The 24,584-nt window shown below is 38.2% G+C and overlaps 1 protein-coding gene across 3 annotated transcripts in view; it reads right to left on the bottom strand.

Annotated features, from left to right (window-relative positions):
• flt4 (fms related receptor tyrosine kinase 4) overlaps positions 1–24,584 on the bottom strand; it is a 222,213-nt gene that overhangs the window by 51,438 nt on the left and 146,191 nt on the right. For all 3 annotated transcript variants that reach the window (XM_062045717.1, XM_062045718.1, XM_062045719.1), the window contains exons 12-14: positions 23,651–23,759; positions 16,634–16,984; positions 10,482–10,628 (exon numbers count right to left, since the gene is read on the bottom strand). In XM_062045717.1, coding sequence (XP_061901701.1) covers positions 10,482–10,628; positions 16,634–16,984; positions 23,651–23,759 — 607 coding nt within the window. The remainder of the gene's footprint in view (positions 1–10,481; positions 10,629–16,633; positions 16,985–23,650; positions 23,760–24,584) is intronic.

Raw genomic sequence — 24,584 nt, 5'->3', positions numbered from 1 at the left:
AAATAAGCATTAACTAAGAATTTAATGGCAGCAACACATTGCAAAAAAGTTGGCACGGGGGAATTTTTACCACTGTGTTACATGGCCTTTCCTTTTAACAACACTCAGTAAACGTTTGGGAACTGAGGAGACCAATTTTTGAAGCTTTTCAGGTGGAATTCTTTCCCATTCTTGCTTGATGTACAGCTTAAGTTGTTCAACAGTCTGGGGGTCTCCCTTGAGGTATTTTAGGCTTCATAATGCGCCACACATTTTCAATAGGAGACAGGTCTGGACTACAGGCAGGCCAGTCTAGTACCCGCACTCTTTTACTACAAAGCCACGCTGTTGTAACACGTGCAGAATGTGGCTTTGGCATTGTCTTGCTGAAATAAGCAGGGGCGTCCATGAAAAAGACGCTGCTTGGATGGCAACATATGTTGCTCCAAAACCTTACGTGCCTTCACAGATGTGTAAGTTACCCATGTCTTGAGCACTAATACACCCCCATACCATCACAGATGCTGGCTTTTCAACTTTGTGCCTATATCAATCCGGATGGCTCTTTTCCTCTTTGTTCCGGAGGACACGACTTCAACAGTATCTAAAAACAATTTAAAATGTGGACTTGTGTTTGTTTGTGTGTACAACATTTTCTAAATATGATCGTACGCCATTTTTTATTAGGAAATCCGTGCAAGTTTTAACACAGGAGGCCCCCGGTCTTACTTGCCAACATCAGCTTAAAGCTGATAGTTATTGTTATACTAATAAAATGAATAAGTTTACTTTACTTTGCTGTATTTCTAGAACTTTGTGTTGTTGCCACGGCACAGTGCCAGCTTCTGAGTTCACATATTCCACTCGGTACTAGCGCTGCTCTTTGACTGCTCTGCTGACATTGCCTCTGTAAACATGCACGGCAAATATCTCGTGCAAGATTATGCATGTTTCTCAAATAAGCGCCTTGTTGTCATGGACTACGCCGCCTTTTGGGGAAATAGCAGATCATGAAATCTTTGGCCTCATCGTGGGCTTCTTATGTAGTCATACTCAATGACAAAACACAGCAACATTCAGATTTTTTTTACTAAATCAAACTTTTAAGTCTAAGTGCAGGCGCATTCGAGGAAATGTCAAGGATTTTGTGCAACTGATGTCAACATTTTCTTAACCGAGTTATTTGGCTTTGGAGATTAAGAAGGAAGAGGATTTTTGGCATTTGCTTCGAAGCGTGTGGGTTGAGCAATCGAAGCCAGGGGTGGTGAGACACTGACGTGAGTTCCAAAGTACAGTTTTTTTCGGACTATAAGCCGCTACTTTTTTCCCACGCTTTGAGCCCTGCGGCTTCTGAAACTGAGCGGCTGATGTATGGATTTTTCTTCGCTAACGACCACAATGTTCTGTATTCAGCAGACTTTTCATAGAACCGATGAGGTGTGTTATTGTTTGTGTTATGGCGCCATCTTTTGGACAAGTTCACTCACAGCAGGTGCCGCGGTTGAAAATGTAATTTCTGTTTCGTGCCTTGAACCGGAAATATCCCGTTTCGTCTACTCGTCGTTCATAGCGTCTCTGTTCAAAAAGATTCTTCATTCAACACTCCAAGCAATGTTTGTAAGTTTTATAAATATAACTAAAACAATTCATACTTACTAAACTGTCCCATGTGTGACTTCTGTAGGAGTGTTTTGATGCATAGTTGTACGTGCTATCATAATGTAATCAAGATAGCGCCATTAGCATTGGCGAACATGCTAACACGTATACAAGTGTCTGCGTTAGTATTATGGACTTACAATTAGGGATGATGTTCGAAACCGATTCTCCCGGTTGTTCAATAAGAAAAGAACCGATTCCATGGACTCAAATCCCTTTTTGAGAACCGGTTCCCGTTATCGAGGCCACTATAGCAAAGAAAAAGAGTTGGTTCTTTATTCGAATCCCTGGGAACGAATCCCAAATGGGCAATGTTATGCCCATTTGATTGTAGACTCTTACTGACACCTTTTTTTAAACTATATATATATATATATATATATATATATATATATATATATATATATATATATATATATATATATATATATATATATATATATATATATAAAACAAAACGGTTCATCCTTCAGAAAAAAAAAAACTATTAATTTAGAAAAGTATGTTTATTCATTATTTTTCTCAAGCTGCAGGGTCCATATCACACAGTAGTACCTCAACTTACTGGTTCTGTGGCCAACTCAAAAAACATGTATCTCAAATCAACTTTGCCCATTTAAATAACACTTTTAACAAGTCTTTTAAAAAGAAAAATAACTTTTGGCCAATAAATGTTGTACAAAACAGTGTGCTACAAACTAAAGTAGTTTTATGAAGTAATGTATTAATAATGCACTGCATTTACCTTGGAGAATGGACTTCTATGTTAACTCATTCCAGCATTTGTCAAACACATCATCATCAGCCTCTCCAAATTTTCACGAACAAATGTCTACAGCAGTGGTTCTTAACCTTGTTGGAGGTACCGAACCCCACCAGTTTCATATGCGCATTCACCGAACCCTTCTTTAGTGAAAAATAAAATGTTTTTTTTTTCAAATTCAAGACAAAGTTATATGTTTTTGGTAACACTTTAGTATGGGGAACATATTCTAAGTAATAAAGACTTAATTTTGAGTTATTTGGTTAGGGTTAGGGCATACTTGCCAACCTTGAGACCTCCGAATTCGAGAGATGGGGGTGCAGGGTTTGGTGGTAGTTGGGGTGTATATTGTAGTGTCCCGGAAGAGTTAGTGCTGCAAGGGGTTCTGGGTATTTGTTCTGTTGTGTTTATGTTGTGTTACGGTGCGGATGTTCTCCCGAAATGTGTTTGTCATTCTTGTTTGGTGTGGGTTCACAGTGTGGCGCATATTTGTAACAGTGTTAAAGTTGTTTATACGGCTACCCTCAGTGTGACCTGTATGGCTGTTGATCAAGTATGCATTGCATTCACTTAAGTGTGTGTAAAAGCCGCAAATATTGTGTGACTAGGCCGGCACGCTGTTTGTTTGAAGGAACAGCGGACGTGAAGACAGGTTGTAGAGGACGCTAAAGACAGTGCCTTTAAGGCACGCCCCCAATACTGTTGTCCGGGTGGCAATCGGGAGAATTTCGGGAGAATGGTTGCCCCGGGAGATTTACGGGAGGGGCACTGAAATTCGGGAGTCTCCCGGGAAAATCGGGAGGGTTGGCAAGTATGGGTTAGAGCAGGGGTCGGCAACCTTTACCACTCAAAGAGCCATTTTGGCAAGTTTCACAAATTAAAGAAAGTAATGGGAGCCACAAAAAATTTTTTAAAATGAAAAACACCGCATAAAAAGCTTAAATGCTTTGTGCTATGTTAACCAGGGGTCTCCGACACACGCACCGGCACGCACTTTAATGTGGACATTTGATGTTAGTGCAGCCCGCGAGTTTTGAATGAATGGCGCTTGATAGCGTCATACTTGCCAACCCTCTCATTTTTCCCGGGAGACTCCCGAATATCAGAGCGTGATGACACTGCATTTGGCGCCCTCTACAGTCTGCCCTATAAGTGTACCTGCTCGACTACATGTAGATTGCAGTTTCAGCTTGCTCACGTAAGTGACAGCAAGGCGTACTAGCTCAGCAGCCACACATCTTACACTGACGGTACCAATACCCAGAATCCCATGCAGCCCTAACTCTTCCGCTCAACCAACGCACGGAGAGGGGGGGGGGGGTTGATGTGTGGGGGGATTTGGTGGTAGCGGGGGTGTATAATGTAGACCGGAAGAGTTAGGGCTGCATGGGATTCTGGGTAATGGTTGTGTTGTGTTTATGTTGTGTTACGGTGGGATGTTCTCCAGAAATGTGTTTTTCATTCTTTTTTGGTGTGGGTTCACAGTGTGGCGCATATTTGTAACGTAACAATGTTAAAGTTGTTTGATACGGCTACCGTCAGTGTAAGCTGTGTGGCTGATGACTAAGTATGCTTTGCTGTCTCCTGTGTGTACAAGTAATAACATGCAACCTGTGGCTGGACTGGCACGCTGTATGTAAATGCTATACAGGACAATTACTGCAGTGCAATTAGGGCACGCCCTTTATTTAGTAATTAGAGTGTAAATAGGATTATTTTTTCCCTGGGAGTTATCTAGGAGAGACACTGAGATCCATAAACCTCCTGGGAAAATCGGGGGGGTCGGCATGTATGTAGCTGAGCCGCATCAGAGTGGTCAAGGAGCCGCATGCGGCTCCGGAGCCGCGGGTTGCCGACCCCTGGGTTAGAGGGTTAGGGTTATAATAAGGCCATGCCAAATAAGGCATTAATAAGTACTTAATAATGACTAGTTAAGAGCCAATATGTTACTAATTTGCATGTTAATAAGCAACTAATTAATGGTGAATATGTTCCCCATACTAAAGTGTTACCATGTTTTTTTTACTGGTGCATAAAATGAACCGTGCATGAACATCACCTTGTTCAAAGAACAAAACCAACACAGTGCATAAACTCACAACAAATTACACACCTGCAAATCAGTCAACAGTTGCCGTATCCGTAATACGCCGATAGGGAAACGTTTGTATTTACACGATGAGTCGGGTGTGTTTTGACCTCTGCCGAACCCCTGAGGCCGACTCACCGAACCCCTAGGGTTCAATCGAACCCAGGTTAAGAACCACTGGTCTACAGGCTAGATATTATTTTAATGGCCTCGGCTGGCGTTAGACTCCTCAAGCGTCAGCATGGTGCAAACCAGCAGTGATACGTAGCAAACTTCCTTGCCAAGTTGACGACACGCTCTGTCATTGTTTTGATGATGTATTTCTTTGCTTCAATGAATATCAACTACATTTATTTTCCAGCACTGTCCTTCACACTCACTTTCTTCATTCCCATGGTTGGGAGCAAAGTCATGTTGATTTCTTGCAATAAGCCAACGTTAGCGACTAAGACTGGATGTCTTAGGGTGGATCTTACGGGATTTACTGTGACTTTCACTCCGTCAACTATCGGTGGGGAGGCTTGTTGTCATGTCTTGTGATCATGTTTTGTTTAGTTATGTTCTGTTTGGTTAAAACTCCATAGTTTCTGTTTTGTCACTCCCTTGTTTTGTCACCATGGCGACCCATTAGTTTTCACCTGTCATGTGTTCGGATTCACCCACCTGTTGTCAATCATGTCACTATTATTTAAGCCTGTAGTTGCCAGGTAGTCGGCCTGGCGACATTACCCCTGTTACTCCTGATACTCCCAATGACTACACGTTCCATGCCATAGTTTTTGTTTACTCGTGTCACAGTAAGTGTTTATTTGTTTCATGCCCATAGTCTACGCCTTTGTGGTAGTTTTTTGTTCCTTAGCCAAGTTTGTGTCTCCGCCTTGTGCGCGCCTTTTGTTTGCACTTTTATAGTATAATTAAAACATGTATTTACCTTCACGCCATGTCCGGTCCAGTCGATTTGCACCACGGGAAAACAATCCACGCAGTAATTTGCGTCATCATAGTCCACGTCGTGACACTTGTAACTAGAGATCGACCAATGTGGGTTTTTCAGGGCTGATATCGATTATTATCAGTCAAGGAGGACGATAAACGATATTTGGAGCCGGTATTCATTTCCAGTAAAAGTTTTTCAAACATGAATAGTACACAGTATGTCAGTAAACAGCTAGACAAGGCTTTAAGTTTTTGTTTTTTTATCCAATACAATCCACTTTATTTATATAGCACATTTAAACAACACAATGTTTCCAAAGTGCTGCACAACAATATTAAAAACAATATTCAAATATTATCCTTAGCTCCACCAATGACTGAATAAAAACAAAAAATAAATACATATAAAACCAATATAAAAACAATATAAAATACATTTTAATTAATGTATATTAATTTATATAATAATAATTAATTAATTTAATACATTTTAAAATTAGTAGCAACATAACGTTTAATGTGGCGCTATTGTTGTGGTTAATTTAGCACCAAAAAACATCAGGGGATTTCACACGTGGGTCTAAGACAGTGGTTCTTAACCTGGGTTCGATCGAACCCTAGGGGTTTGGTGAGTCGGGCTCAGGGGTTCGGCGGAGGTCAAAACACACCCGACTCATCGTGTAAATACAAACTTCTCCCTATCGGCGTATTACGGATACGGCAACAGCAGAAGTCAGACTGATTTGCAGGTGTGTCATTTGTTGTGAGTTTCATGCACTGTGTTGGTTTTGTTCTTTGAACATAATGATGCTCATGCACAGTTTCATTTTGTGCACCAGTAAAAAAACATGGTAACACTTTAGTATGGGGAACATATTCACCATTAATTAGTTGCCTATTAACATGCAAATTAGTAACATATTGGCTCTTAACTAGTCATTATTAAGTACTTATTAATGCCTTATTCAGCATGGCCTTATTATAACTCTAACCCTGGCCCTAACCCTAACCCTAACCAACTAACTCTAAATTAAGTCTTTGTTACTTAGAATATGTTCCCCTAGTGTCCAACTAACTTTAAATTAAGTCTTTGTTACTTAGAATATGTTCCCCTAGTGTCCAAAAAACTGTAAATTAAGTATTTGTTACTTAGAATATGTTCCCCTAATGTCCAAATAACTCTAAATTAAGTATTTGTTACTTAGAATATGTTCCCCATACTAAAGTGTTACCAAAAACATATAACTTTGTCTTGAATTTGAAAAAAAACCATTGTATTTTTCACTAAAGAAGGGTTCAGTGAATGCGCATATGAAACTGGTGGGGTTCGGTACCTCCAACAAGGTTAAGAACCACTGGTCTAAGAGATGTATCATTTCATTAAAAAATATGGGAAAATCTCTCGGGAAAATTGGTAAAAATATGGGATTTATCTACATTATAATATCTCGCCATCTGCTCATTTTTATACAATTTTATAAGTTCATGGATTTAATACGCTGTAAGGTTTTCATGTAAGGAACCCTAAAATATGGTGAACATTTAAATAAATCAATTCTGGGCTCCTTCACGTTGCTTATAGACGAGACATTTTTCAAGCAGGCTGACGTTTCTTCCTAGATGTTAAAGAAAGTATGAGAATGCTGCATCCTCGTCTTTACTCATATTGTCATGCTCTGTCATGCCTTGTTTTTGATTTTATGGTATTTTTCCTTTGTTGGGGGTGTTCTCCTGTTTACTGCTCGTATTTTGACCCTATTTTCTGTTAGGTGGGTGTTGCCACGCAGCACGGGTTTCATGACCGTCTGGTGATTAATATTTAGTGTTCTCGCCTGCGGTCAAAGTATCGGAGGGCTTGTTCAGCCAGCCTCACAGGTTAGTTAGTGTGAGATCGTTGTTTTGTGACTGCTGTTCATGCTTCGCTACGTTGCTTTCCGTGTTCAGCCTACCTGTGTTTTTGGTGCACTTCCCTGTTGCACGCTTTTCTTTTGTATTTTTGAGCAATAAATACTCTTGTATTTGCACGCTGTTGCCGGTGTTTCCGGAAAAAAATTGTGCTGCTTCATTAAAAAAAAAATGCAACCGGTTGTATAATCCGATAGTTAGATAGACTCTAGACCAGTGGTTCTTAACCTTGTTGGGGGTACCGAACCCCACCAGTTTCATATGCGCATTCACCGAACCCTTCTTTAGTGAAAAATAAAATGTTTTTTTTCAAATTCAAGACAAAGTTATATGTTTTTGGTAACACTTTAGTATGAGGAACATATTCTAAATAACAAAGACTTAATTTAGAGTTATTTGGTTAGGGTTAGGGATAGAGGGTTAGGGCCAGGGTTAGAGGGTTAGGGTTATAATAAGGCCATGCCGAATAAGGCATTAATAAGTACTTAATAATGACTAGTTAAGAGCCAATATGTTACTAATTTGCATGTTAATAAGCAACTAATTAATGGTGAATATGTTCCTCACACTAAAGTGTTACCATGTTTTATTACTGGTGCACAAAATGAACCGTGCATGAACATCACCTTGTTCAAACAACAAAACCAACACAGTGCATAAACTGACAACAAATTACACACCTGCAAATCAGTCTGACTTCTGCTGTTGCCGTATCTGTAATACGCCGATAGGGAGAAGTTTTTATTTACACAATGAGTCGGGTGTGTCTTGACCTCCGCCGAACCCCTGAGCCCGACTCACCGAATCCCTAGGGTTCGATCGAACCCAGGTTAAGAACCACTGCTCTAGAAAGAGGTTCCGCAGCCTCCGAAACAGAACCTCCAGGTTCTGTAACAGCTTCTTCCCTCAGGCCGTAAGACTCTTGAACGCATCATAATAATCCCCTCAATTCCCCCCCAAAATTGGATTAACTCGCTGGAATATAAAGACAATATAACAGTGGTTCTTAACCTTGTTGGAGGTACCGAACCGCACTAGTTTCATATGCGCATTCACCGAACCCTTCTTTAGTGAAAAATATATATATACAGTATTTTTTTTTTTTTCAAATTCAAGACAAAGTTATATATTTTTTTTACTGGTGCACAAAATGAACCGTGCATGAATATCACCTTGTTCAAAGAACAAAACCAACACAGTGCATGAACTCACAACAAATGACACACCTGCAAATCAAATGGAAAATTCGAGGGAACATGGTTTGGGGGTATCCATAATACGCCGATAGGGAGAAGTTTTTATTTACACGATGAGTCGGGTGTGTCTTGACCTCCGCCGAACCCCTGAGGCCGACTCACCGAACCCCCTAGGGTTCGATCGAACCCAGGTTAAGAACCACTGCAATATAACATACATCCATAAACGTGGATGCATATGCAAAGTGCAATATATTTATCTGTACAGGAATCTATTTATTTATATCTGCACCTTATTGCTTTTTTTATCCTGCGCTACCATGAGCTAATGCAACGAAATTTCGCTAATGCAACGAAATTTCGTCCTTATCTGTACTGTAAAGTTCAAATTTGAATGACAATAAAAAGGAAGTCTAAGTCTAAGTCTAACACAGGGGTCACCAACGCGGTGCCCGCGGGCACCAGGTAGCCCGTAAGGACCAGATGAGTAGCCCGCCGGCCTGTTCTAAAAATAGCTCAAATAGCAGCACTTACCAGTGAGCTGCTTCTATTTTTTAAATTTTATTTATTTACTAGCAAGCTGGTCTCGCTTTGCCCGACATTTTTAATTCTAAGAGAGACAAAACTCAAATAGAATTTGAAAATCCAAGAAAATATTTTAAAGACTTGGTCTTCACTTGTTTAAATAAATTCATTATTTTTTCTACTTTGCTCCTTATAACTTTCAGAAAGACAATTTTAGAGAAAAAATACAACCTTAAAAATGATTTTAGGATTTTTAAACACATATACCTTTTTACCTTTTAAATTCCTTCCTCTTCTTTCCTGACAATTTAAATCAATGTTCAAGTATTTTTATTTTTTTTATTGTAAAGAATAATAAATACATTTTAATTTAATTCTTCATTTCAGCTCCTGTTTTTTCGACAAAGAATATTTGTGAAATATTTCTTCAAATTTATGATTAAAATTCAAAAAAATTATTCTGGCAAATCTATAAAATCTGTAGAATCAAATTTAAATCTTATTTCAAAGCCTTTTAAATTTGTTTTAAAATTTTTGTTCTGGAAAATCTAGAAGAAATAATGATTTGTCTTTGTTAGAAATATAGCTTGGTCCAATTTGTTATATATTCTAACAAAGTGTAGATTGGATTTTAACCTATTTAAAACATGTCATCAAAATTCTAAAATTAATCTTAATCAGGAAAAATTACTAATGATGTTCCATAAATTATTTTTTTAACGTTTTTCTCTTCTTTTTTTCGGTTGAATTTTGAATTTTAAAGAGTCGAAATTGAAGATAAACTATGTTTCAAAATTTAATTGTCATTTTTTTCGTGTTTTCTCCTCTTTTAAACCGTTCAATTAAGTGTAAATATCATTAATTATTAATAATAACATAGAGTTAAAGGTAAATTGAGCAAATTGGCTATTTCTGGCAATTTATTTAACTGGTAGCCCTTCGCATTAATCAGTACCCAAGAAGTAGCTCTTGGTTTCAAAAAGGTTGGTGACCCCTGGTCTAACATAAGTAATAGACAGATTTTGCTGACATTTTCAGAAAAAGGTCCGAAGTAGGTTGTGGAACATGTGCTTTGGTAGTTTGTTAATATTAGTGTATTTTCCGGACTATAGAGCGTATATAAGCGGCACCCACTAAATTTAGATGCATTAAAAATAAGCTGATTCAATTAAACATCTTGAATAGATTGTATTTTACACCTTTAGTTGTTTAGCATGCGTACAGTGGATACAAGTTATGTGTACTGAACAAAAATATAAAGGCAACACTTGTTTTTGCTCCCATTTTTCATGCAACTTAAAGCAAAACAACTAGCCCAGACACAGCTCTTATCTCAAAATACCAGTAAGTCGAAGTACCTCTGTATTTCATATCAGCGCTATGATTAGTGTTTTAGGACAAAAGCAGTGGTGCGGATGTGTTCACACACCTGACATTTGGTGGAGCGGCTGGTTGTCTTTGAACCAGGTGAGGCGGGGCAGAGGCCTTCCCTCCACCTCGCACTCCATGCGCAGCGATTCCGTCACATTCACAGTCTGGTTGGTGAGGCTGCGCTTGTACCGAGGCGCCTCCAAGCCTGTGGAGTAAAAGAGTGAGGTTGGAGCAGACGAAAAAAAGCATAACTGAATTGTGTGTGAAATATGTAAAAACTCTGTAGATCAGGGGTGTCAAACTCATTTTAGATCGGGGGCCACATGGAGAAAAATCTACTCCCAAGTGGGCCGCACTGGTAAAATCACGGCACGATAACTTAAAAATAAAGACAACTTCAGATTGTTTTCTTTGTTTAAAAATAGAACATGTACAAATCATAATGTTGTTGTTTTTTTACGTTTACATGTTGCGGTTAATAGTATTCTATCTTTATTTGTCATTATTTATACTTTCTGAATAAATGATGTGAAAATGTTCATCAGTCAACTCATTGGTGTTCATTTTCAATCTATCAAGATAAAAAAATAATATCAAAATCAAATTACAGGATGTAGTTTGCTCATTTTCCTCGACTGGGGCACTAACATCATGTGGTTTATGTATATTTTTTACATATGTAGTATAATCTACAAAGATACAAAGAATTGCTATTGTGACATATAGTGCAGTGTTTTTTTAACCACTGTGCCGCTACAGTCTGGTGTGCCGTGGGAGGTTATCTATTTTCACCTATTTGGGTTAACAATATTCTTTGCAAACCAGTAATTATAGTCTGCAAATGATGTGTTGTTGTTGAGTGTCGGTGCTGTCTAGAGCCCGGCAGAGTAACCGTGTAATACTCTTCCATATCAGTAGGTGGCAGCCGGTAGCTAATTGCTTTGTAGATGTCGGTAACAGCGGGAGGCAGTGTGCAGGTAAAAAGGTGTATAATGCTTAGACCAAAAATAAACAAAAGGTGAGTGCCCCTAAGAAAAGGCATTGAAGCTTAGGGAAGGCTATGCAGAACGAAACTAAAACTTAACTGGCTACAAAGTAAACAACAACAGAATGCTGGACGACAGCAAAGACTTACTGTGGAGCAAAGACGGCATCCACAATGTACATCCGAACCTGACATGACAATCAACAATGTCCACACAAAGAAAGATAAAAACAACTGGAATATTCTTGATTGCTAAAACAAAGTACCGTAATTTCCGGACTATAAGCCGCACCTGACTATAAGCCGCGCCAGCTAAATTTAGGGGAAAATACAGATTGCTCAATATATAAGACGCACCTGACTATAAGCCGCAGGGTTTTGATGTGTAATTAGCGTAGTATATAGGGGTTCCTGCTACCACGGAGGGGATTGTCGGGACAGAGATGACTGTTTGGGAACGCAAAGCGTCCCATTTATTAACAATAAATCTTTCAATCATTCAATCAAACTTTCACATCTTTGACATGGCGAACAGCATTCGTGCAGAGTACAAATAATCCAACGGTGCAAAGTAATACAAAGTGCTCGCCTGTACGTTATCAAAATAACCAGCCTACCGGTATATGAAAAGTCAGTCTTTAATCATTGTGTCATCGTCTTCCTTCTGCGTACTAAAACCACCAAAATCCTCTTCGTCGGTGTCGGAGAAGAACAGGCCGTAAATAAGCCGCACCCTTGTATAAGCCGCAGGGACCAGAACGAGGGTAAAAAGTAGCGGCTTATAGTCCGGAAATTACGGTAGATGCGGGAAATATCGCTCACCAACAAAATAGGAGCGAAAGACAAGAACTAAAACACTACACACAGGAAAACAGCAAAAAACTCAAAATAAGTCACAGCGTGATGTTCCAGGTCGTGACAGTACACCTACTTTGAGACAAGAGCTATAGTGATGCATGCTTGGTTATGGTTTAAAGTCATATCCAACAATTGCGACAACGACTTTTTACTGTCAACTGAGTTTCGTTTTTTAATGATTTCTGCTGGTGTTGTGCCTCCGGATTTTTTCCAACGCAAAAAATGTGCCTTGGCTCAAAAAAGGTTGAAAAACACTGATCTAGCGGATACATTTAGAACAGCGGTTTCTTTCATTACAAAATTTCGGCTCATTTTTATACTTAGCAAACTCATCCCGCGGGCCGGATAAAACCTGTTTGCGCGCCTGATTGGGGCCCGCGGGCCGTACGTTTGACACCACTGCTGTAGATTGTGCACAATGTTGACTCATGGCAGTGCGGAGAGGGCAGGGGTGAAGAAAAACATTAGTGTGCATGTGGCAGGCACTCAGGCGAGGTTACACTATGTAAAAAAAAGACGCTCATTTTGTGTTCTGCCTTGCGGCGCCTCAGCTCCCTTTTATGTCCCGATGATGCGGCCGAGGCCAAGCAGGTACACGCTTCATTAATGTATGTGTTAGTCTGCAGACAAGCCTGCTTTTTATTATTAGAGTGCATCTACTCAGTGATGAACTATCCTGCTCCATGCACTGCAAAAACTGAAATCTAAGTAAGATGAAATATCTCACATAAGGGTGATATTTGCTTATTTTCTGTCTGATAAGATAGTTCTTCTCACTGAGCAGATTTTATGTTAGAGTATTTTACTTGTTTTAAGTGTTTTGGTCCTAAATTATCTCAGTAAGATATTACAGTTTGTAGCTGAGATTTTATGACCGATATTGAGTAAAACATGCTTGAAACGAGAATATCAACTGATGCAAAGCTGTGTCATCAACACTCACAAGTATAAAACTACTTTTTTAAAGTAATTTCTTATTTCAAGCATGAAAAAATAAATCATGACTTTGACACAATTTTGTCTCCCAATTAAAAACGGATGGACTTTGCTGTTTTATTTTCAATGAAACAAGAGAAAATAGGTACTCATAAAGTAGTAAAGTTGGCACAGTACAGTAAACTGACAGTTAATATTTAAACATTTAACATGTGACATTTATGACAATTTTGAACAGAAATAGTTCACGCACATTCAGATGAATTCTTCAAAATTACAATAAAAAAATTTTTGGCCGGGGGCCGGGCTGTGTATATATATATATATATATATATATATATATATATATATATATATATATATATATATATATATATATACACTGCCGCGACGTTGTCAAGCATGCATACAAGCACGTGGGGGCCACACAAGATATTGAAAATAATTTTGAGTTGCAGAAATTGAATTTAGGCAAAATGGACGAGCCTGCCACATCATTTTTTCACTTTGATTTTTGGGGTGTCTATATACTGAGCCCTCTGTAGGCTGAAAACTTTTATTTCCATCAAAAAATGTGGTATCCTTTTGTTCCTGAGACATTAAACTGTCCATATCAGTATATATATCCCACTTCTTTTTTTTCACCATTGAAATCGGATGTGTTTTTAAAGTGTTCCTTTAATTTTTTTGAGCAGTGTATATATATATATATATATATATATATATATATATATATATATATATATATATATATATATATATATACACTGCTCAAAAAAATTAATCCCACTTCTTTTTTTTCACCATTGAAATCGGATGTGTTTTTAAAGTGTTCCTTTAATTTTTTTGAGCAGTGTATATATATATATATATATATACATATATATATATATATATATATATATATATATATATATATATATATATATATATATATATATATATATATATATATATATATATATACACTGCTCAAAAAAATTAATCCCACTTCTTTTTTTTCACCATTGAAATCGGATGTGTTTTTAAAGTGTTCCTTTAATTTTTTTGAGCAGTGTATATATATATATATATATATATATATATATATATATATATATATATATATATATATATATATATATATATATATATACACTGCTCAAAAAAATTAAAGGAACACTTTAAAATATATATATATATATATATATATATATATATATATATATATATATATATATATATATATATATATATATATATATATATATATATATATATATATATATATATATACACTGCTCAAAAAAATTAAAGGAACACTTTAAAAACACATCCGATTTCAATGGTGAAAAAAAAGAAGTGGGATATATATACTGATATGGACAGTTTAATGTCTCAGGAACAAAAGGATACCACATTTTTTGATGGAAATAAAAGTTTTCAGCCTACAGAGGGCTCAGTATATAGACACCCCAAAAATCAAAGTGAAAAAATGATGTGGCAGGCTCGTCCATTTTGCCTAAATTCAATTTCTGCAACTCAAAATTATTTTCAATATCTTGTGTGGCCACCACGTGCTTGTATGCATGCTTGACAACGTCGCGGCATGCTCCTAATGAGACCACGGATGGTGTCTTGTGGGATGTCCTACCAGATCTGTCTAAGGGCATCAGTGAGCTCCTGTAAAGTCTGAGGAGCAACCTGGCGGCGTCTGATGGAGCGAAACATTATGTCCCAGAAGTGTTCTATCGGGTTTAGATCAGGTGATCGTGAGGGCCATTCAATTGTGTCAATTCCTTCATCCTCCAGGTACTGTCTGCACACTTTTGCCACATGAGGCCGGGCATTGTCGTGGACCAGGAGGAACCCAGGACCTACTGCACCAGGGTAGGGTCTGACCATGGGTGCAAGGATTTCATCCCGATACCTAATGGCAGTCAGACTGCCGTTCTCTAGCCTGTAGAGGTCTGTTGGTCCCTCCATGGAAATGCCTCCCCAGACCATCACCGACCCACCACCGAACGGGTCATGCTGAATGATGTTGCAGGCAGCATAGCGCTCTCCTTGGCTTCTCCAGACCCTTTCACGTCTATCACAGGTGCTCAGGGTAAACCTGCTCTCATCTGTGAAAAGCGGCGGACTTGCCAATTCTGGTATTCTATGGCAAATGCCAATCGAGCTCCACGGTTCTGAGCAGTGATCACAGGGCACACTACAGGACGTGGTGCCCTGAGGCCACCCTCGTGAAGTCTGTTTCTGACTGTTTGGGCAGAGACATTCACACCAGTAGCCTGCTGGAGGTCATTCTGTAGGGCTCGGGCAGTGCTCAACCTGTTCCTCCTTGCACAAAGCAGCAGATTTTGGTCCTGCTGCTGGGATGAGGACCATCTACGGCCCTGTCCAGCTCTCCTAGAGTAAGTGCCTGTCTCCTGGAATCTCCTCCACGCTCTGGAGATTGTACTGGGAGACACATCACATCTTCTTGCAACAGCACGCATGGATGTGCCATCCTGGAGGAGTAGGACAATCTGCGCAACTTCAGGAGGGTTAAGAAATCACCTCATGCTCCCAGTCATGATAATGACTCTAGCTAAAGCCAACACTTGTGGAAAAACAGTTAAAAAAAGATCAAGAGGGAGGAACTTGAAATGGCCTCCACCTGCAAAACCACTCCTGTTTTGGGGGTCATCTCGTTGTTGCCCCTCTAGTGCACCTGTTGTTAATTCCATCAACACCAATGCAGCTGAAACTGATTAACAACCCCCTCTGCCACGTACCTGACCAAAACCTTATCAGAAAAGTGCAATTGAATTCATGCCATACCCTGTTAAAAAACTGTTCCTTTAATTTTTTTGAGCAGTGTATATATATATATGTGTGTGTATATATATGTGTATATTCCTCGCACACTAATTGACTGAAAGAGCACAAACTTGGCGTGATGATGTCATGTTATCGATGGAAAAATGCATTTTTAGACCATATGATTTGCCTAAGAGACCCCAGAAGTAACAAGCAGTTGCCTTGTTGCCTTTCCATTAAGAACAATAAATTCGTTATTAGTATAAGTTTGCTGGTTTCAAGAAATGTAAAGCCGAGCGCATATCATTATGTCAAGATAATGGCACTAGCATTTACTTAATTTAAAAATATTTTTCAACATATTGAGCAAAAAGGTCTCTTTTTTTTTTTTTCTATCAAGAAAAGTGCACTTGTTATTAGTGAGAATATACTTATTTTAAGGTATTTTTGGGTTCATTGAGGTTAGCTAATTTTACTTGTTTTAGAAAGTCTTGACAAGCCAAATTTTCTTGTTCTATTGGCAGATAATTTTGCTTAGTTCAAATAAAATACCCCTAATTTTTGTATTTTTTTCCCTTGTTTTTGAACACTGACTTTTTGCAGTGTGGATGGTTTAGTCCGGTGCGTCCATTTCTTTCATCCCTCACCTTTCACAGACATATATCGGAACAGACAGTGCTTCTCGCCGCTCCGTCTGCTCTGAGCCTCGCACACGTAGTGACCCTCGTCCTGCAGCTGTATGGCGGGGATGGTGAAGTCCAGGACCCAGCTGTTGGACGGCTCCTGGAAGGAGAGCTGTCCGTCAAGGCCGACGGCGTAGAGGTGCACGCTTCTGCAGTCCAGCTCCTGGGGCTTGCCCTGCAGGGCCAGGGGGTCCAGGCGGTACCAACGCAGCTGCTCATAGGTGTAGTTATCTGCACTGCAGCTTAAAGACGCCGTCTCCTGCTCCAGGGGATTCTCAGATGGATGCACATCCACGCTGAACCCCTCAGGGATGGCTGGGATCATACGGAAAAAGAAAACATTTAATGTGAAAGCAAATCTTGCACCACAGAAAGTCCTTGAGAGATTTTTCTTATTCTTCTCTTCCAGTGGTGTATGGCCAGCTGCTTCTCCTTGACCTGAGGTTTTATAAAATGACGTTCACACTGTCGTACTGTCATGTTTTTCTCAGAGAAACATTGACATTTTTCTGAACATTAATCTACATTATTCTGCACTAATCCACAATTTGCACAATGTACCAAGATCAAATTTAAAAATCTAGCTACAAATAGAGTGCAAGCTCATGCCAAGATGCATGAGCATCAGGATTTGACGCTTTGGCATTTTTTAACATGAGTATCTGACATTGTTACATTTATAAGTGTAAAACAGGGGTCAATAACCTTTTTGGCTGAGAGACCAACACGGCTAGATATATCCTGTGGTGTGCCGCAGGGATCAATACTGGGACCAAAATTGTTTAATCTTTATATAAACGACATTTGTAAAGTTACAAAGGACTTAAAGTTAGTTTTATTTGCAGATGATACAACTGCTTTCTGTTCAGGAGAGAACACACAGAAGATAATACAAATAATAACAGAAGAAATGAACAAATTAAAAAGATGGTTTGACAAAAACAGACTATCTTTAAATCTCAGTAAAACTAAAATAATGCTATTTGGTAATAGTAGGAAAGAGCATCATACGCAAATACAAACAGACGGAGTAGACATCGAAAGGGTAAAAGAAACCAGATTTTTGGGAGTATTAATAGATGATCAAATGAACTGGAAATCTCATATACAAAACATACAACATAAGGTAGCAAAAAACATTTCAATAATGAATAAAACAAAACAGTCAAAAATCACTTCATATTCTCTACTGCTCACTAGTGTTACCATATCTGACTTATTGTGCAGAAATATGGGGAAATAACTACAAATGTGCGCTACATTCGTTAACCATGTTACAAAAAAGATCACTTAGAATAATACATAATGTTGGATATAGAGAACATACAAACCCTTTATTTATTAAGTCAAAAATATTAAAGTTTGGTGATTTGGTAAAATTGCAAACAGCTAAAATGATGTACAAAGCAAACTATAACCTGCTACCAAAGAATGTACAACATTTCTTCTCAACTAAAGAGGAGAAATATAACCTTAGAGGAAAAAATAATTTAAAACATTTATATGCACATACAACACTTAAAACTTTTAGCATAACGGTATGTGGAATTCAATTATGGAATGGATTAAGTAAAGAAGTTAAAAATTGTACTGACATGATCCAGTTTAAGAGGTTGTTTAAATTAATAGTGCTTACAAAGTACAAAGAAGAAGAATTATGAGAAAAACTTCCAACCTTATTGAAAATATTCTTCATCTCAGTATGTTAATGACTAAATTAATTAATTACATATTACAAACTGTTGTATATACTAATTCATAGATGTTATTTTATTATATAAAAAGGTCAGTAAATGATTTTATATAATTGTAAATGCTTTGAAGTGGGAAAGGGGTAGGATTAAATAAGCTTTGCTTCTTCCTACTCCTTTTCGGGCATGATGTAAATGAAATGATATGAAATTGTGTGATGTATTATGATGTAAATGTATTCATGTTCGAAATAAACTAAAAGAAAGAAAGAAAAGAAAGAAAGAGCCATGAAAGCCAAATATTTTAAAATGTATTTCCGTGAGAGCCATATAATATTTTTTAACACTGAATACAACTAAATGCGTGCCTTTTTAAGTAAGGCCAACATTTTTAAAGTATAATAATTATCGTATTCTTTTTAATAACATTGTTATTCTGAAGCTAACTAATAATAGGCAATCGGAGTGTTGCTGGTTACTGGGGTTCAATTCCCACCTTCTACCTTCCTAGTCACGTCCGTGGTGTCCTTGGGCAAGACACTTCACCCTTTGCCTCTGATGGCTGCTGGTTAGCGCCTTGCATGGCAGCTCCCGCCATCAGTGTGTGAATGTGTGTGTGAATGGGTAAATGTGGAAATACTGTCAAAGCGCTTTGAGTACCTTGAAGGTAGAAAAGCGCTATACAAGTATAACCCATTTATCATTTATTTATTTTATAATAATAAATAAAATACTTGTTGAACCGGTGCGGTAGAAACAGATGGATGGATTAAAATGCATGAGAATGTTTTATATTTTGAACGTTATTATTAAAACACTGATTACCAGCGGAATTATTCATTACTTATCGTGTTAAGCAATGTCAGCTCAGATTTATCTGAGAGCCAGATGCAGTCATCAAAAGAGCCACATCTGGCTCGAGAACCATAGGTTCCCTACCCCTGGTCTAAAATGACAAAATTCATCAGCGGTCCCTTTAAATGTTTTTGTTGTGTTTGGTATGAATTTTTACAGTATTATTTTCTTAAGGGATCAAATATTTTTTTATTGTTTTAGGTGTTGATTTTTTTTCAAAAATAATGTTTACTACAAGAAAAATTTAGTCCATTTTATTTATTTATTTTTGTTTATCCATTTAGGAAATTTTAAAGTTTTTGACATTCCAATGGTAAAAAAGACTAATGAGAAATAAAAGTGTATTGCATTTGAAAGGGTGTACTTACATATTATGATTACATTAGTGCTTGATTAGGTCTCAAAATAAGAATTTTTCCATCAATGTGTGGACCAATAAATCCTCCAGCAAAATATGTTATTAGCCCAGTACTGTTGTGAACTTTATCCACTTTTTACATTTACACTGTAACCCTGTCCAACATAACCAATGACATAAGGCCTTATTTACACTGCAGGTTATGTCCGATTTTTTTTTTTTGCCCAGATGCGACCTATATCAGATTTCTTTATGTTTGTGTGAACAGTGCAATTCCGAATTTTTCATATCCAACCCAGGCCTCTTACATAAATCGGATATACTGTATATAAGATGTGTCCTAAATTTGAACGCTTCCCCGTTAAGGTCGCATTTATTCGACCACAACATCTTCAAAAAGTGATAAGCGTCATAATTATTCGCCAAAATTGACGGTTCCAAAATAAATAGTTGACAAGGCAGTGGAAAACCGGTGGGAAAAAAACATGTTTTAGGAACTCACGTGAAAGTTTTACCACTCCTGTCTCCGACTGCTCGCACACAGACATGCTCTTCAAGCAGAGATCGAAGCAAATGATCCTGTAAAACTGACAAAATATCTGTTGCCTTTCTTCTTAATCGTCTTCGCGCAATAATTCGATTCAGAAAATGCTGGCTTTGATTGCACAAAATTCTTAAAATTGCCACAAATGCACCAGTGGAAGACGTGTTTACTTCTGTAAACATTGCAGTGCGTGCAACGCCATATGTGCATCCGTGTCAGATTGAATTGTTTTCTATTGTGAACGGCCACTAGAAAGAATGTGTTAATAATTTCACACATAAGTCGCTCCTGAGTAGGGATGATACTCGAAACCGGTTTTCCCGGTTGTTTGATAAGAAAAGAACCGAGTCCTCTGACTCGAATCCCTTTTTGAGAACCGGTACCCGTTATCGAGACCACTATAGTAAAGGAAAAGAGTTGATTCTTTATTCGAATCCCGTCCCGACCAGAAATGCTCCGTGGGACATCACAATAATTGACGTCACGTAGCTCAGTCATTAGGCGCAGATAGCGAAAGCAGGAAAACAATGGACGGGAAAAAGCGCTCCAAGGTGTAATAAAGTTCAAAACAAAAGCTATAATCCATCGAATAACTTTACTGAGAGATTTGAGCAGGGTAAAACACATGACGAACACTTTTACGACCAACCGGAAACATAGCAACCAGGCTAGCAACGCACCTCCTTTACGGCAGCTGTCGCAACGTTCTTAAAACAACCGCAGCACATACATATATATACAACACATCTCCCTTTTTTAACTTTTGTTTTTCTTTCCTTGTAAACAAAACTAAATCACACTGTAGATGTGTTGTCGGTCTAATTATAAATAATGCAGACGAGGCGTGTTGGCTGAGTTCTCGACGTTTACTTTCACAGCGTGGCAACATGCAACAACACATTTCGGGGCTACCGCGCATGCTCGTAACTCCCATTGCATGCTGGGTAGTGTAGTTGTTATATTCTCTAGCTCATAACATTTTTCCCACTATAAAGAAATAATGTTAACTCAATAAAGTGTATTTCTTTTTTAGCTTTAACTTTTCATTTTTTAGCATTGTAACCACATTTGCAAAGAACTTTTCTCTTCATAGAATTTTCTTTCAATAAAGAAATAAAGTGCAAAAATATCAAAGCATCATAACAAACAGTTATGTCAAATAGCAGCAGAAGTGCACTTTTTGGAGAGCTGTATTATTTTCAGTTTTGTGCCCAAGGGACTGATTTTATTTAACACTATATTATTATTTATATACCTATAGTGATCACAGAGACAGGTTGTTTTTGTGTTACTGTATATATTTGTTTCTCTGAAAAATCCCACTTAATATACTTTGGGTAACAACAGTCAATATTTATTTATTTTATTTTATTTTTTTAGGGGGGTAACAGTCAATATTTATTTATTTATTAGATTTTATTTTTCTATTATATAATAAAAGTGAGCTTTTGTTAAACCAAATATTGTGTTTTTTTCCATATACAACAACCTATCTGGACTCGATAAGAGAATCGATAAGGAATCGGTTCGATAAGAGGATTCGATAATAGGCTCGAACTCGATAATTCCTTATCAAACATCATCCCTACTCCTGAGTATAAGTCGCACCCTGTGACTTATAGTCCGAAAAATACGGTAGGTGTCAAAAAAATACCAGTTAAATTAAAAAACATTATGCACTCACTGTTAGTTATGACAACGAAGTAAAATGAAGATATGCTTTTGTGCAACTTCTGAGTCATATTTTTCCATGCATTTATGGTTGAGGTCCAACTTGTACAACTCATTGCGCTTTGGAAATCCTAATACAGGCCTGGGCAAATATTTTGACTCAGGTGGGCCAAATTTTGAGAAAAGAAATGTGTCTGGGGGCCGGTATATCTGATTTTTTAGGAACATTAATACAAAACCTCACAATAATGTCTGATTAAATGTGAAAAACGTTATGACAGACCGCCTTGAAAAACGGAATAGAATTTAGAATTTTTTTACTGAATGAGACACCCAGAATGTACATGAAAATAAAGAATGTGGGATTTACAATAGTACCTATGAACGATAAAACCCTGAATATTGACAATCAAGCGAAACGCAACAAAAATGCAACGAGCACTGCGAAATATGAACGTGAAAAAACCCCACCTACAATCTGATATATCACTAAGCTTTAGAACTTTGTTGTAAAAATCTCCTTCCGCCTTTGTCCCTGACACCCGCATTTCAGGCTGGCCGCTCTGGAAACACTCTGTGGAAACGCTCCCCACCCACACTGCTTGGTGCCTCGTCCGAGCTGCTGTGACTTAGATTACCATAGTACAGTGGTTCTTAACCTGGGTTCGATCGAACCCTAGGGGTTCAGGGGTTCGGCGGAGGTCAAAACACACCCGACTCAACGTGTAAATAAAAACGTCTCCCTATCGGCGTATTACGGATACGGCAACAGCAGAAGTCACACTGATTTGCAGGTGTGTAATTTGTTGTGAGTTTATGCAATGTGTTGGTTTTGTTCTTTGAACAAGGTGATGTTCATGCACGGTTCATTTTGTGCACCACTAAAAAAACGTGGTAACACTTTAGTATGGGGAGCATATTCACCATTAATTAGTTGCTTATTAACATGCAAATATAGTAACATATTGGCTCTTAACTAGTCATTATTAAGTACTTATTAATGCCTTATTCGGCATGGCCTTATTATAACCCTAACCCTCTAACCCTAACCAAATAACTCTAAATTAAGTCTTTGTTACTTAGAATATGTTCCCCATACTAAAGTGTTACCAAAAACATATAACTTTGTCTTGAATTTGAATTTTTTATTTTTATTTTTCACTAAAGAAGGGTTCGGTGAATGCGCATATGAAACTGGTGGGGTTCGGTACCTCCAACAAGGTTAAGAACCACTGCCATAGTAACTAGTATATCATGCAAAAGTGCGGATTCCGACCATTGAAATACTTTATAGGTCAAGACTTACGATAATTTGAAACCATCACTGCACATCATAATGGCAGATACAGTTTTGATCTTAAAGATCTAAAAAAAATATTTGGGATTCTCCGGCAGGCCAGATTGAAAAGCTTAACGGGCCTTAATTTGCCCAGGTCTGATCTAATGCAATGTTCAGTTTTCAAGGGTATCGTGCATGTTCTTGTGGTGCCAATAGAAATGTCACATTATCATCTTTATAAAGGCAAAATTCTGAATTGAATGGGATTCAATGCTGTGGCCCCATTGTTGTATTGTTACTTCCATATTTTCACGTAAGGCTGTAACTTTTCCAATCACAGCAAAAACTTCTTTGAGCGCCACACTTCTGCAACATTGGCCTATTCAATAATACATCCATGTTCTTCCGTCCCAAAAAAAGATGTTGCTGTTGAATTTTTTAACGCCACCTCCCAAGCCTGCGAGCAAATTCCGATGCACAAATATATTGATATTGCAAACCTGGATTAGTAACGCTAAAACAAGCAGCAAGTATCAATTTGGGGTTCTACCAGGGAGAAAAAATGTGTGTCCGGCATACTCACTGGTTACATAGAAGTAAATCAGCCGCTCGTCTTTGCCCACTTTGTTCTCTGCAGAGCATTTGTACAGCAGCGAAACGCTGGCGTTGCGAATCTGCAGCCGGCTCACAGTCTGTCAAGGTGACAAGAAGGTGGAGTGAGTAGACCCCAAGCTGATTGGGTGCACTGACAGGCTGAAGACAGCAAACGCCACTCAGATACAACTGAAAACAACACAAAGAGTGTGTACGTTTCCTGCAGAGGTGAGGACGTGCTGGGTGTGTTTACACGCAATCCTCGCAGGAAGCCTGCAGAGGAAGACTGTTTCTAAATATTTCGACTGTGGAAATGGGTCCTGATTGACACATTTTGCTATGGAGCTCAGAATTTGCGACGCTTCCATCAAAACATCCCAGTTCACAAATGAGACCGTTATTGTTTGTTCTCATTTACGTTTTGCAATGTCACCAGGGGCCTCATGTAGGAGTTGCATAGATTATACTACTAAAAATGGACATTTGTTCAAATCCAGAAAACAATTTAGATGTATTAAAGTGTTCACACGCACAAATCCTAGCACATTTGTTTTTTTTACGTCACAATCAACTTCATTTTGGGCATTTATGGCTGTTTTCCCTCTTTTCTTCCCGGCTTACTTGTGCGTCATTCCTGGGTGTATTTTTGACATTTTGGGTATTTTGGCTCTCCCCGGGACTTATGGGACTCAAACCTAGGTAGGTATTTTTGATCATTTTGGGCATTTTTGACATTTATGGCTGTTTTCCCTCTTTTCTTCCCGGCTTAGCTGTGCGTCAGTCCTGGGTGTATTTTTGACATTTTGGGTTATTTGGCCCTCCCCGGGACTTATGGGACTCCAACCCGGGTAGGTATTTTTAACATTATTGGGCATTTTTTACATTTTGGTCTGTTTTTCACATTTTCTTCCTGGCTTACCTGT

The sequence above is a fragment of the Entelurus aequoreus genome, linkage group LG04 (genome assembly GCF_033978785.1).
Source record: "Entelurus aequoreus isolate RoL-2023_Sb linkage group LG04, RoL_Eaeq_v1.1, whole genome shotgun sequence".
NCBI lineage: Eukaryota > Metazoa > Chordata > Actinopteri > Syngnathiformes > Syngnathidae > Entelurus > Entelurus aequoreus.
Note: the sequence above shows the minus strand (reverse complement) of the source record. Positions and strands in the feature narration are given on the sequence as shown.